Consider the following 16,166-nt stretch of genomic DNA (forward strand, 5'->3'; position numbering starts at 1 on the left):
AAACTACTATTTACTACTTGTACTACTATTCCTACTTTGTGGTTTTTCACTTATCGTGGGGCTTCATTCTATGGATCCCCCGTGATAAATGAGGGACTACTATAATTGGATTAAAACAAATGTTAGAAGTTGATAAATAGATTGAGATTAGGTTCAACTTTGAAATGACACACATTCCAAAAAGATTATAACAAAATCAAGTTTATTGCAATTTGACATAAAAAGTTAATAAAAAAAAAATCTGATGGATGCTCAATGGGGGTGAAAACTGCAAAAAAGTCCCATTTTACTTAACTGATGTGCTTATGCCAGATTAAGAACAGATTAAGCTCCAGTCAAATGTTGAGAAATAAATATTGTAACCCATCTCAGCTCAGCTTGGAGCTGAATCATTGATCCCATATCGCTGCCTAAAATAAACGAGTCTTTTGACACTGGCGATTTCTTTAGCATCATATTTATGTATGCTTGTGTTTTGCGTTTTTGTGTAAAGGGTGAATTTTGTGCCCATGAGTCAAACTACAATTTCATCCAGAGTGTTGGTCAAGTCTGCAGAATTGTAGTTATTTGTGATGAAAATGATAAAATAAAAATGATCAAATTGGAGGGAAAACGCAAAGTTGCAAAATAAAAGTGTGTTCATCTTAGTTGCTGACCGTATGTTCTGTTCAGAAATTCCACTGAAATTATCAATCTCCACTTTAATGCATCTTTTTCTTTATTGGCCTAATCCAAAATAAATTTTCTACCCCACGAAGAGCCAAAAAGGAACTTGCTGTATTGCTTAGGCTCATGTTGCATAACTGGGAGGAGCTGAGATATGTGAATAAATATATTATTGACAGTACCAACCATACCAAATGATTTCTATTGCTTGTAAATGGACGTCTTTTGGCATAAAAAAGTAATTACGTTTATTGCACGACTTTTTAAAACCTCAGGAAATTCTACTATTCTTGCAATCATCCTTTTATTTTTAAATCTCTCAATCTCATTTCTTGTCCAATTTCCCCACAGAGCCAAGAAGAAGACAAAACCCTTGAACCTTAAGATCCACAGCAGTGTGGGGAGCTGTGAGAACCTGCCCACGCAGCGGTCGCCCCTTCACTCTGAGCGATCTTTACGGTCCTTCTTCTTCCCCTCTTTCATCCCTTCGACACCTCCTGTTCACGCCGAAACACCCTCTGCAAGTAAGTGAGCTCTTCGTGGTTTTAATAAGCTCACACGCCAGCTTTTTTGAAATCACATTAAACAGCCAGCTTTAACATATTTAATTTATATTCAAATACTTCTTTATATTACTTTATTTACAGTAGTTCACTTGCAATATTTCATTGCTGGAAATTTCTGCTTCCCGCTAAGCCAAAGCACAAATTCCAGTTTAATGTGTGGGTGAGAACTGCAACAGAGATAGAAGTTTCTCCACAGGTTTCGACAAAAATCCCGTTTCATAACTGATGCAGTCTTTATGGTTTTCTTACTGCCACAAAAGAACAGTTGCTTGTTTTATTGTCACATTTAGCACTTTGCTGTCAGTGTTGTTTGACGTACGGGCAAACCACCCATCACCTGTTCTTGCAGTCTTCACTGTCTTTGGCAGAAAAACCCGGTAAAGCAGAGCTCTGGTGAAAAATACAGCTCATAAGGAACGTACCATGAATACTGGAGGTAGTGTGATGCTGAACACTGGCAGACGCATCAGTGGGTGCGTTATAAGCAAACTGCGGAAGCCATTAGATTGAAAAGGAGATGAGAAACGACAGAGACGTAGAAGGTAATGGAGGTCTTGTCAGTGAAACAAATGAGGTATGTTTGGTTTTGGTGTTGGGAATTGTGACAGGCATAACTAACGGCTAGATGGGGCACAGTTTGTGGGTAGAGGCATGTCTTGGAATAATCACCCAACAAAGACAAACAGAAGTTGGGAAACATTCAGTAATGTCTTTTAAAGCTTACAGGTGTGATGAAACTACATGTAATGGATGGATTCAGCCCCCAGCTGCTGGGATCTGATGAATAATAAGGGTGAATACATTAAAGTATTCTAATTATTATTGATTGATTGAAAAGATAAAGTTCAGTCTGTTATTAATCTGTCATAAAAGAGCTTAAATAGCAGCAGCTCACCTTTCTTACATCACCTGCTACTAAATATGTAAATTCACCTGCTTGGGACTTGTGGTTTTAGGTGTCAATGCAGGTAAAAATACACTTCATAACACATCTGTGTGTAAAGAAGCACACACACACACTGAATTGTTTTATTGAAATAGCTCCTTGTTTGACATGTCTGTAACTCTGTATTGTTTTGGGAACGCTGATTCAGGAAACGACGTTTGATGTTGTTGTAAAGATGTTTCCATGTGAGGAATGCAGTTTCTATCAAAACACATCTGTCCACTGTGGGGACTAAATTCTTGGTGATGTTTTTTCAGTTTTAGAGCTAGGTATTTTCACTTTTTATCTGTTTGCCATAGTCCTTTGCAGTGGCGATTTTAGCTTCTTTTTGGGGGGTGCTCAAGCACCCCTAAATTTTAACTCAGCACCCATGAAAAATTAAGAAACCATCATTAGGATATTTTAAGGAAACTCAGTTCTCAAACCTTAGAAAACTATGATCTATTTTTTGGCACGAGTCAAATCCTCAACACCACCTGTCAATCAATCCTGTACGCTCATTAGCAACTGACCAGTTGGTGACCTCAATTTGTCCCGAAGGTAAACGCCCCTTACCTGTAGGAGCAACCCCCCCCCCTTTCCTCCGACAACATTGTCAGAGTTTGGCATTATGAGCACGTTGCAGTCAGAGGTTAACTATGGTTAAATTAAAGGTTAATGCTTAAGGCTAGTTGTGCTTTGTTTTGTGTGTTTTGTATATGTTGCAACTTCCGGTTGCATAAATTTAACGTTTTTGATTGCTAAGATCCTTTAAAAGGACCGTTTGTGACTGAGCTCCTTGTTTATGGCTGTACCACCTGAATACGCCTCTTATCTGATCTGGGAAGCTAAGCAGGGTCAGCCCTGGTTAGTACTTGGATGGGAGACTGCCTGGGAATATAAATTGCTGTATGTCAAACTGGTTGAAAACAAGAAAGTCCATGCTCAATAATCCAGATATAAAATCCAACATTTTTCAGTCAGGTCATCTGGACAGGTTCTTTTTTTGTGCTGAAATGTTTCACCTTCGATCCAGAAGGCTTCATCAGTCTAGGAAACACACAACAAAACTGATTCTTCCTCCAGCAGCTTACTCCAAAGTGGAACAAACCAGTTCTGCTTGTGATTAGATGGTCTCTTTGGTACATGGACTTTCTTGTTTTCAACCAGTTTGACAAGACTGTCAACAAGGAAGAGGGCCGGTAATGGAGGAAGGGCGTACCAAAGAGACCATCTAATCACAAGCAGAACTGGTTTGTTCCACTTTGGAGTAAGCTGTTGGAGGAAGAATCAGTTTTGTTGTGTTGTTGTGTGCAGTTCTAAATGATGTTTTCTACTTTTTCTCTCAGAGTCCTGCATTCTATCTGCTGAACTACTACTGGATCAGGAGTAAATAATATTTTCATATGTAGAACATTTATTTTTATTTAATATTACTGAGGGTTGTAACAAATTTAAACAACATTTAAGAAAGAAGTTTTTGCCACAACAGAGAGCTTAGACACACTTTGACACGTGAAGTCACTGATGTGTTTTCAGTGGGTGCTGTACTTTCCTCATGGCTCAAAGCTTTTGAAACGTCGTCAGTTTCTCACTTTTACGGGGACATTTTCAGCTCACGACAGTTGTCCCAAATCATAGGATTTTGTGACTTTTCTTGTGAGATGGTGCTTAATAAACTGAACTGAACTAAACTGAACTGAAAAAAGATATATTATAGAGTAGCATGTAAGCTATGTGGCATTTACTGAGAGTCTATGGGCATTGTTTTAGTTCTGGAGTCAACTTATTCAATTTAGCACCATATGTTTTAGTTACTTTGTACATTGTTACCTGCTACATTATTTATTCACTTTTTGTGCTATTTTGGGGTAGTTTTTTTTTTTTAGTTTAGGTTTATTTCTTTTTGGTTATCATGTTTATTTTCTGTGTTTTGTGTTATTTTTCCCATGTGTCTCCTGTGCCACCAGTTCATTCCTTCTCAGTCTTGCCCCTCCCACTCACACCTGTTCTTCATAATCATTAGTCACACTGCCTCCACTAACCTCATCAGCCCCAGCCTTCTTTTGCTTGTTCTCCCAGTTCATCGGCAGTCTGGCATTGTGCTTCTTGCCCTGTCTAGGTCTTCGTTCCGCCCCTTTGTTTCCTTTTTTGTGCATTTGCTGCCACGCCAGCCTTTTGTTTTCTGTTAGATTCTTACATTTTTAGGCTGTAAAATATTCCTCATGTTCGTTTGCATTCCTGGACCCATCTCCCCTTCAAACCACGACACAAATGACTTGTTAAATTTGCAGTATTTTTTTGAGATGTTGAACATTTTGTTGTCTAAAATAAACCATGCAGTTGACTCAAAGTGTGTATGTGACTAAATAATGCTTTTAAAATCCTTAAATAGAGGCAAGCATTTGACCCACTTATTGCTCATTGTGCTTGCATGCAAACAACTCGGTCAAGCAAAATAAAAGTGTCAATCGTTTATATTTTCGGATCGGCGGATGTATGTTTGTGTAGAATGAGAAACAAGAGGCACCCAGTCAGCCTAGATAAACATCCCTCCGTGTCTAGTTTGGGATTATGGTATCACGGCCATCTCCTACGTCAGGCCCTGCAGCCAACAACATTACCCCCCTTCCCTCGAGCCGTGTGATTCAAACTGAAGATTGGCTGAGGTGACCGAGAACACGCTGTTTGCTCAAGATGACTCAATGCCCAGTCTCAACGGAGCACTATCCTGAGAGCTTGTTTAGCTTTTCATAAGGATATAATGTTTGTGTTAGTCTGCTGATGTGATACCATGATAGGAAGTATCATAAAAACAGCTCAGTGTTGTATTTTTAGCAGATTGTTGGGTTCAGGAAAAAAGATGCTGGTAATTTTGTAACAAATCTGAATCTACCTGATATTGTGTGCTCACGTCTAGTATAGACATCATTCCTATTCTTTGCAGTGATTCACACACGTTCGACAGAATAGGAGTTCAGTTTTGACGGAATACCTTTTCTTTAAAGGCCCCACACATGGTTGATTAGGCTCAGAACCATTAATGTGTCCAGTCAGTGAGCTTGTTTGGCAGCTTCATGACTGTTTACAGTCATTCATTCACAAATCCCTTTATAATAAAACACTACATGTCTGACAGTGGAGCGAGCAGAGGATTATGGTTTTGAACAGATACCGAATGAATCACCGTGCGTTTGTGTGATTTTTGGCAGTTGCAGCGTACAGTCAGTGAACGCTACTTTTCATTCCATTGTGCAAAAGTTCTGTGAATCATATACAGTATTTTATGTACGTTTTACAAGTAGGTCAAAAGGATTTCATATTGGCATTATCATGTTAAAGGAATGTTCACCTTTTGTCGATTCTTGGGTTATACGTACATTTTCGCAAAGCTTTTCCAGCCTGGCAATAAAACAAAATAGAATAACCTGATGTAATCATGTTATTGCCTACCTGAAGTTAGATATGGATAACTTTTTAACCTGTTAAAGACCAGATCTTTCCAAAATAAAGTCCCATCTAAGTTGTATGGAACCTTTAGGGGCAGACAAAATGTTTCTCGGTTCTCCATTATTCACTCCTAAACTGTAAAATGGTTTCTTTTATTATTTAACACCAAAGTTCATCGTAGTTTGAGTCAGTTGTTTGTTTTTTGCTCTTGCTTTAGGTGATAAGACAGATCCTTGTTATTTTGTTGTTCCAGTGCAAAATGTTATGATGACCACAGAGACGCATCTTCTTGTGTGCAAATCACCTTTTGTGCCTGAGGCAGTTTGAGCCCACACAACTGGATAAGATGGCACCATTGGTTGTGATGATGCCTTGTGTCCACTTGGAGATTCGGTCCTGGCATTTGACCAACTCACACACCTGCTTCCCAAACTAATGTGTGCGGGTGTGTGTGCATAAGATGGGAATAGAGAGTGAAGTAGCGAGAGTGTGGGAGTCTGCAAGTGTGTGCTTGTGGATATAAATGGCTTAAATGTTCTCTAAACACTTTGTGCACAGCTCACGCTTTATATTTCTACATGTGTTCCAGTGACGTCACCCGCTCTCTTTAACCTTGTATAGATGATTTGCAGTTGCATCACATGTCTCTTAGCAACCAAATATGGTGGCACATTGGAGCCCCCTTCTAGAACTGGCAAATAAAAAATGGCTTTAAATAACTTCTAAAACATGGCAAAGACAAGTAGCTACCTAAAATCAATGGAAAATCTTGATATTAAACCACCGTTTCAGTAAATATGTAATATTTTATGTATTCACCAACAAGTTGACTTATGTAAAGTGGACGATAAGCCTCTCAGGTCACATTTAATCAATGAACTTGAAGCACTTCAATGGAAGGAAACTGATTTGTCTGCCTTAAATCGTGAAAAGGTTTTGCCTCTTATTTGTAGTTCAAGATGCAAGAAGAGCTTCATAAAGGAAAAACTAATAGTCTGCTTTACAGCTTCATGGCAAAACACAGAAGTAAAACTTGAACAAGCATCATAAGTAACTTTTTTTGACAACACTGAAGCACATAATTTACACATTTCGAACAGAAATGTCAAATGAATTAGATACATAAAGAAAACCCTCTATTTTCATTAAAAATACATTTAACAGACCAAGTAGCCTCGGCTACTACACATACAATGCAGTCTTAACAGTTATACTTTAAACCCCATCAATGAGTTTAAACCAAAACAGCTTTTTAAATAAAATATAAAACTTCTTCACAGACCAAGAAATGAAGTTTTGTTTTCTTCAAGAGTTTTTGACATGGTTAAAGAGCACATCCAAATTAAGTTTCAATGTCTAAAAGGCAAAATATATAATAATAATAATAATAAACTATTTATTGGCTTGTTTGTGTTTAATACTGTAGATCCAAAACTCAAAAGCCCCTTCAAACTACAAAATTATATATATTTTTTTCTTCTGTAATACTTAGGTTGAAAATCAACTGTACTAAGGTCGGTTCTACATTAAGTGTTGAATCATAAAAGGAAAAAAACACTTCAAAGCAGCTATAAAATGCGATACTGACTCAAATATTTGAATTAAAAGGACTTTTTTAAAAAACTCCTACTTTCTCGTTTATTGGCTCAGTAAACGAGGAGCGATTATTAGTTTAATTAGAGAACCAGAATTGTTCAGAAATGTTGAATTTTATGACCTTGTTTTACATAAGGAAAGCCATTCTAAGGGTGATGAAGGTTTTGCATTTGAGACCTAACTTAGTCTCCATTTGATGCAGAGTTCTCCCATCAATCGCTGCCTGCAACTAATGAAACCATGCAGACAAGGTCATAAACGTCAGTAAATTAGGTAGTGAAACAGCTGCTATGTTGGTTGCAATGGGGTAAATCAGATGAGTCAGTTTAAACATTATCACTAGTGCTAGGTTTCCATTGCTGTTTAGGAGCAAAGAGTCCCAATCGACCTGCCGACAGCTTAGCTTGCCTTCATTAGGGACAATTTGAAGTAATTTCATTAGGATGTGACATGAATGGGAATGTAGCAAAATACACATTTTACACACAAACGTAATAACCCAGTTTCAAATTATCTCCTTTTTCTTCAAACCAGGGATTCAAGTTTATGGGACATTTGAGATTTTAATACAATATCAAGGGTATTTTAAGATTCCCCAGAATATAATATGTGCCACTGTATCCTGGGGTATTTATTACTGCTTAGATTTATCTCTCAGATGGCTTTGCTACACATCTGTGCACCCCTGGAAAAGCTGGAGGAGTCAAGAGAAAGAGATCCTGGGGATGTCTGCTCTGTTTCTCCACAACCCAATCCACTATAAGAGGGATGGATGCATAGATGGAGAAGAGTTGATGTGATAAAGTCATGTACGTGGTCCATTGGGTTAAAAAAAAAAGAACATGAAAATAATCAACAAACTCTAGTTTTTCGGTTTTGTAAAGTGGTGTCCCATTTCATAATGGGAAAAAATGCTAAAGGTAAACTCAAAATTTAGGGGCAGTGATTACCCTTCAAATGACTGATCTTTAGTCAAAGAGACTGTTGTTTTGATCTTACGAACATAACATCTAACGTTAATAAATAATGTGCAGGGCCAAGAATGCAGCGTTGCATGTTGTGTACATGGAAATAGGAAGCAATTTTCAAAAACTGGATGGTCACATGACTCTCTCATCACTTGTTTGGAAACTGTCATTCAGTAAGGCTGCAATGGAAAAATAGCCTTTTTTCCTACAATTATGTCACCAACTTGTCTCCAGCAGTCACAGCTCAGCCATATTTCACCTTTAGCAACTTTATAAGTGTGGGAGTTTTGCATATCAGGATTGGGAAGCTACACTTCTTAATATGACAGCCATGAATGGCTTACTTCACATGCTAACCCTTCATATGCTCCACCAAGATCTGCTGATGGTCTGTTTAGTTGACTAAGAAGTAGCAAGTCTTCTGATTTTCCCAACTCAGGAAAGTCTTCAGTGCCACATGGTCTGCACGCTTCATCTGATTTTCCATGCCTCCCTCTGCATCATTGATAAACATAAACTGCTACTCTGAAAGCTCTCCTATCTGTAAAACCAATTGGAATTGCGTGTTTCATCAAATATAATTGTTGTTTTTCTTCACTGTGATTAGAATTGTCTCATTATTACACACATCTTGCGTGTCATTAAAAAAAAAAAAGTATGATTGTGTGGTCTTGTTTGACAAAGATGATGGCACATACTGCAAAAGGACTGATTGGCGTGCAGCTGTTACCATAGCAACTGTGCAACCTGGCTTTGTCTTCTCTTGTTCATCAGAACAGTTTTTTCCACCCTCACGCAGAGACAGAAAAAAAGTCTATTTTCAAACCTTCTCTTAGTTTGTGTTTTGCTGCCACTCCAAATGGTGTTCATTTCACTCTGGACAGACACATTAAAAAACATGGATTGGAAACAATGAGAATATGGTGTGCAATGGCCTGTAAAATATCTCTCATGTATAACACTCATGTAAAATAATACAGCGCATTGTGCAGCGAACGCCCCCACATCATTTCAGTCTGGCTGAGTTTTCCCTCTGCTCTGCAAAGCTTACTGTACGCTGATCATTGTGTTCGACTCTCATGTAAAACTAAAATGCTTAAGCGTTGAAAATTGTGTTTTTTGGTGCCACTTTCCACTCCATTTGTTTAGTTTTCTTGTCTTGAGCTGTTTATTATCTCTTAAAAATCATTATTCTTTTGCACTGTTTATGTGGTCTTGGCTGGTTTTATAAATTGGGTTGAAACTTTTCTTAATAGCCTATGTGTGCCAGTCTTTCCATTGAACTTTGAGATCTTATTGGTGGTTTTTCACATTACAAATAATAATTGCAATTTTAAAACTGGGTGACTAGACTGACAGTGGAAATGCTAGAATTTTCTATGCAATATTTGGCATTTTATTTCAACATTTTCTCTTTGTCCCTCGCATGCGTCTCTAGTTTACCTGCAATACATTCTCCTCAGTGTGAAATGGCAATGTTTAACGTCCAATCAGTTGGAGAGGCATCTCCGTTAAACATCAAATTAAACACGTCTCTAAATATTCAAGGCTTAAAGGTTCTTTATTTGTCATTTTCGCCACATGTGGTGGAACGAAATTGTGTACACAGGGTCCGAGTTACATCCAACAAAAGTATAAACTGTAAAAGAAAAACAGTAATAAGATCTAAGTTATGAACTAAGAAAAACGTCAATTAAAAATACACTAAGCACTAGTAGTGTAAAAACACAATAGCAGCACGAACATGAGTCTGTGTGAGCAGATGAGTACAAATGAACACACCAGCGTGAAATAAATCAGCAACACGATGTGATTTTTTCACAGTGACTATCCTGGTTAGAGATTCATGAGTCTAACAGCTTCAGGGTAGAAGTTGTTCCTCAGTCTAGTGGTTCTACACTTAATGCTCCTCAACCTCCTTCCTGAGGGGAGTGGGGCAAAAAGTGTGTATGCTGGGTGAGTGGGGTCCTTCATGATGCAGGTGGCCCTCTTCCTGCATCTGTTGGTGTAAATGTCTGTGATGGTGAGGAGGCTGACTCCAACAGACTTCTGTGCAGCCTTCACCACTCTCTGCAAAGCTTTTCTTTCTGCAGCTGTGCAGCCTCCATGCCACACGTTGATGCTGGAGCACAGGATGCTCTCCACTGCACACCTGTAGAAGGAGCTTCCCAGACCAGCTTGCCGCAGCCGCCTAAGGAAGCAGAGTCTCTGAATATGAAATATGCTCCTAGACTTGAGGAGTCTCTATCTCACATATTCACACTTCACTTTGGTTTACCCACAAAACATGGAAAATGTATTCATTTTTCATCATAAACAAAGTTGCACACAGAAGTTTGTTCTCTTCAGAAACAAAAATCAGCACACAAACACACATTGCCAACCCCATCGCATGGTGTGTGCCGGTGTGACATATTCAGTGGAGGAGGAGGGAATATGGAGGACTCGGCTTCATTAGACTCAGACCAATCACAGAAGATGAAGGGGGACACTGCCGTCTGGCGCCTCAGGGTTACTGAACTCCTACAGGCTCATTTGTCACACAAACAGCACATACACACACATCCAAGATGTTGCAAACTCTAACATGGTTTTAATTTGTTGTTTTTGGACCTTGCATGGTTTTTGTGAGTTGATGTGGGAACACTGACACGTGGGCTCTTATTGAGCTTGATTTGAAGTTCTATGTTTGTCAATGTTTCGATTGTTGTAGTTTTTTTGGGCGGCGGTCCATTCTGCAGATAGATGTGCACAAACCTTTTGGCAGTTGTTTTATTCTCTTCCTGACCCAACCTGCGCTCCAGTCCACAGCCTCAGGATTACAACCCCATCAGCAGTTCTGTAAACAAGCCATTTTTCAAATAAAAGTTTAAAGTAACTAATGAAGTACATCAAGTGATTACTCAGTTTCAATGAACTTATGTAATATTGGATTTTTCAAGCAAATGCTCTTTCTCAAAATTGACTGAGCCACCGATCATTAGCAGGATCTTCAATGACCGTTGTTGAAGCTAATGTCAACAGCGCGCTGGTGCTCTAAGGATAATAAATAACTCTGACCTCCCTGCTGACAAGTCCAGTCGTCTGCCAGTTGCCAACAGGGCCGACGAGAAGCAGATGATGTCAGTTCCCTCTTTTATTGGGTTATAGGGATGATTGAGTGTAATTGAGTAATGCATCGGAGTGCAGAGAGGACACCAGGCCTCTGGAGAGACTGGAGGACGACGGGAGGAAGGGTGTTTCAGGAATCAGGAAATGCTGTTTGGTACCAGAGCCACGGCATTAACATCGTCAGCAGCTGGGGATCATTTGCAGCCTGTAACGCATTAATAAAAATGGCATAGCCTTTAACAAGATGAAAGATTCATTCAAAGTTTTCTTTTCTGTTTGCTGTCTTTAGAAGAAGTAATTTATGTGACAGCTTCCGCTGATTGAACTATTTTGTTCTATGCATTTGTGAATCACTGTTAATCTTTAGGAAAAGGCATTACATAGCATAAAGTGAATTAGTTTTTTAAATAAACACTCAAGAGATGAGCTGAGTAAACAAACCTACCATTCATGTAGCATTTCAGAAAATAGTTCATTTGCAAACCAAAAAGCTTATGAATAAAACTATTTCTTCCAACAATAATAACGTATGAGGTAAAATTAGGAGCCGCATGTGTCAAACTCACTGCATACGAGACAAATCTGGTCCTTCTTCACATCTATTCTGGCCTCCCAAGATGATATTTTAAATGTAAAATAATTTTCTTGCTTCTCATTTTGCCTAAAAACCTGAGCACACTTCATTTAGTGCAGATTTCTCATGACAGCTGACTAACTTTGAAGCCAGAAAAAAAAAAAAGTCTGATTTTTTTCAGTAATCTTTTATTTTGATGTGGAAGAGCAACAAAGAACGTGAAACAGGACCAATTAAACTCCCGTTGATCAACCTGCAACCAAGAAAAGATGTCATGTATCTCACTTGAGTTCATGTATCGACTAAAATAGGCCCCGTGGCTTGGACCAAGTTGTCATTTTGCCCCCTTGTCCAGCAGAGTTTGACACCCCTATAAGGGATTTTGAATGGTTATTTCAGACAAAATCCATGATTCTTCTTGCTTTGAATCAAAACATTAGAACTTGTATCCTGATGCATGAACTTGTAGATGAGAAGTGCGTGACTAAGTTATTCCCAGAAGAGAGAGTGGAGTTGGTTTTAATTCAGGGCTTTAGGATGAGTCTGACTAATCTAAAGTTAACAGGTCCAGGGAGAAAACCCAGTCATCCCACAGGTCTCAGTGACACTCCCCAGCTTCTTCTGGAGAATTCTAAGGTAACGATAAGCAAAACCATGTTTATCAAAATAGTTCAGCTGGTTCAGGAAACCAGGGCACTTTTAAAACCAGGCCTGTTGGAAAAGAGTTCATTGGTGAGCACCTGGTGAGTCTTGGCTCCTAGTGATTGACTGAATCAAGTCCTCTTTGCTCTGTTTAATTTCTTATTCACCTTATTCCTACACCCCATGCTGCCTTGTGTGAATTATGGGCGCGGCTTCCAGCGCGAACCAGAACCGGTATGTGTTTATGTGCGAACAGTACGAGCTAATGTAGATTCTCCAGGCGCTGTGGATTTAATTTAAACATATAGGAACACCACCTGTCAGAACTCAAACAGGACAATATAATCATACCACTACTAGCATATTTAGCTACATCTACTAGCATATTTAGCTACATCTACTAGCATAATTGGCTACAGCTACTAGCATATTTAGCTACATCTACTAGCATATTTAGCTACATCTACTAGCATATTTAGCTACTTCAATGACTCAGTTCTTCAGATGGTGAAGCGATGAACATCCTGGAAAGCTCTGAGGTGTATCAGTATCTACACAGTAATAAGGTTGGTGGTGTTTTGTTAAAAGAGGTGGGACACAATCTTATTTACCTTAAAGCAGACACAGAGCCCATCCAAAGCCTTAAAGTCCTCCATCACTGAGCTTGGGTTAATTACAGAGAAAATCATAACACTGAAGATGAATAAATATATAAAGCTGTGCTCTTCATACCCTTGAAATCATACCTGATGTTCTCGTCACTCTGTTTTCAATCCTTCTGAGGATCCGACGTCTCTTCTCCGGTGGTTTTTTGTAGTCCAGATACAAAGTAGGATGCAGGGTTCCTCCGTCGGCCGTTTGTCAACAAAATGAAATGAGCACGCAGACAGAGTTTTGGCTGGTCTCTTCAAGTTCAGATGTTTCAGCTACATTCTTCTTCCTCATCTGTAGGTAGGAGAAGGAAACTATACCACTTTTCACATGAACACTCTTTTTGTTTTGGGTTCATTCTCAAGACTGTGTTGTTGTAGCCACTGATTTAGTTTGGTCTGGTTGTTCATGCAGCTGTGAACACAACATGTACCTGAACTCAGCACAGCTATTTTAGTAAACTTTACGGTTGTTAAATAAATGTGAACAAAACAAAAGCAAATAAACCGCTGTTCATGTTCCGATACCATGATTAGCCAATGCTTACTGCTACTTGAAGATGTGCCATACTCATTTAGACAGTAGAGGCCCCAGGAATAAGGTGGATAGCTACTTAATCCAAATAAAGTAATTAAAACATATTTAGCAAACGTCTAACAACTGTAGAAAAATTAAAAGCCTCATGTGTATTTTTACTCTTGACTGGAGTTCCCCTTTTTTGTAAAATAAAAAAAGATTTTTGTTTGGTTTTTCAATGAACCTAAAGACTGGCAATACTCTTTGAGCTTCATCTCTAAAAGACTTCAGTTAATCACACATTTTGCATAATACGAATGTTTTCAGAAAAGCTAAAATGACAGTAGTAAAAGCCTTTACAGGTCAGAAAATGATGGGCCTGAAAATATGAAAATTGACAAGGACACCCAGATTACTTATTCATTCTTTGGAAAATGTCAGAATCCAAACCTGGTATCTTTCTCCATCAGCTCACTTTGAGAAAAACATTTTCTACATTTTCATATTTAAAGCCATCCTATTGCACACAGTCCCTTTTTTTTTTTACAACTTTTTTACGTTGATGCTCTGAGAAAACTACCTCAAAAGAAAGTGTTTTGTTTGCCATTCTTCACACTTCCCTGATTAGTTGTTAGTTTCTGTACCAAGACAGACACATCAACCTCATATTCCTCCCTGCCTCTGAGCTCCAGGCATTCATTTCTAGCTAAACTAATACTCATGAATAAATTTACATAAAAGTCAATTACATTTTACTCACTTTAAAGTTGTTTGTCTGATCAAACTTTTCCCCTCACATTGGTTTTATTTAGTCAGTTCGAAGTTGTTATTTTTTCCTACTGAGATGAATATCAATTTTAACCTCGTTAACTTATTCAGATATTGTTTATGCTAGAAAACATATCCTGGGGAAATGAGGCATCCAGGACTGTGGTTGGGGATTCCTTTGAGCCAAAATGAATTGATTGGTCTGAAAAATGCATTTTTAAACAACACTTTTATATTTAACAAACCCATGAAACCTGTTGCATTAATTTACAGGATGAATGTTGAACTCAAGGTCTATTTAAAATTACCAGCTCTTTTTTTCCCCACTCTTTAATAATGCAGTAAAGCAACAAGCTGAGTGCCCACATGTACAAAATGAGGCAAAACTGTAGATATATTGAAATGATTTTAAGGCAAGAAGGAATAATTTTCATTCAGAAGCAAAAGGTGTCATTATTTGAACAAATAATAGTTTTCAGGGTTAGAAAATGCCTGGAGCTGCCATTTCAAACACACCATCCTACTGAAATGATCATAGTGATGAGTTGAAGTTTTGTCTTAAACAACTGTTCTGTTTTTATTCAGATGTGTTCGGCTCAGGTATGAGATGTGCACATCTAACTAATACGGTCTGCATGTGCATGATTTAAATAATGTCTCAGTAAGAAGCTGGACAACAATTATTTCACTTATTTCTTTATTCTTTTTGTTATTTTTAATACTTGGAATATGAAAATATTTTTTGCTGCAGACAAGTTTTGAGGAAAGGATGTAATTAGTTATGGATTTCTTCACATTTCTGCGGACGGCTATATTATGAGTTTAATATTGCAAGAACTTCAAGGAAGAGCTGTGAGTCAGATTGTGAGATGTGCAAAGACAGATTTTAAATGTGACATTGACAATAGAACAGTCCCATGTGTGGAATGCATTTCCATTAAATTACTTCAAACAGCCTGAAATGAATGCAGACATGATCTACAAAACAAATTTAAAATATATAGTGTCAGGGTATTTTCGTCAAGGTTTATGGATGTTTTTTTTTTTTTAACTACTATGGCTGAGTATGTTAACTACCCATGAACCATGTGTTTGAGTTACCAGAGTACTTTTCACTCTCAGAGAGGGCTGAATGAGGAGCTGATTTGATCCTGCATGTGCATTTGGATGGCCGAGGTCATCAGTGTCTGCCTGTGAGCTGTGAGGGCTGATAGGGTTATAAAAACAATTCTCGCACGCTGCTCGTGGCAGTTTCTCCCGACTGGGTTCCATGCGTGTAGAACTTCTGGATATCTGTGTAACCTGTTGTGAAAGTCTGCTCTTGCAAGCAAAACCGTTTAAAATCTCCTCTTGTTCTTGAGTGTGACTTCTTTGAGTAAATAAGATGAATAGAGGATATTTTTATCCAACAGATAGAATTATTATTATTATTTTTAGATAGAATACTATTTTTTTATTTAAAAGCCTAGTATTTCTTGGAAAAATGTCTGTTGACTTCTGCCTGGCGTGCTAGTATTTTGGACTTTGATCATCCTAAGTCGAGAAATGAAGTTATTTTTGTCAACATTTGTAAATACAGTACAGTAATCCCCTCATTTATCGCGGGGTTCGGTACCCTGAAGCCGTGCGATGAGTGAAAAACCGCAAAGTAGGGATAGTAGTAAGAAGTTGTTTATTTTATTTTCCATATATATATATATATATATATATATATATATATATATATATATATA

General features: G+C 38.2%; 1 protein-coding gene across 3 annotated transcripts in view; it reads left to right on the forward strand.

Annotated features, from left to right (window-relative positions):
• Positions 1-16,166, forward strand: part of ksr2 (kinase suppressor of ras 2) — a 133,431-nt gene that overhangs the window by 63,060 nt on the left and 54,205 nt on the right. For all 3 annotated transcript variants that reach the window (XM_037680879.1, XM_037680880.1, XM_037680878.1), the window contains one exon: positions 1,018-1,190. In XM_037680879.1, the coding sequence (XP_037536807.1) occupies positions 1,018-1,190 (173 nt within the window). The remainder of the gene's footprint in view (positions 1-1,017; positions 1,191-16,166) is intronic.

Source organism: Nematolebias whitei, chromosome 8 (assembly GCF_014905685.2).
Source record: "Nematolebias whitei isolate Nwh7 chromosome 8, NemWhi1, whole genome shotgun sequence".
Classification (NCBI taxonomy): domain Eukaryota; kingdom Metazoa; phylum Chordata; class Actinopteri; order Cyprinodontiformes; family Rivulidae; genus Nematolebias; species Nematolebias whitei.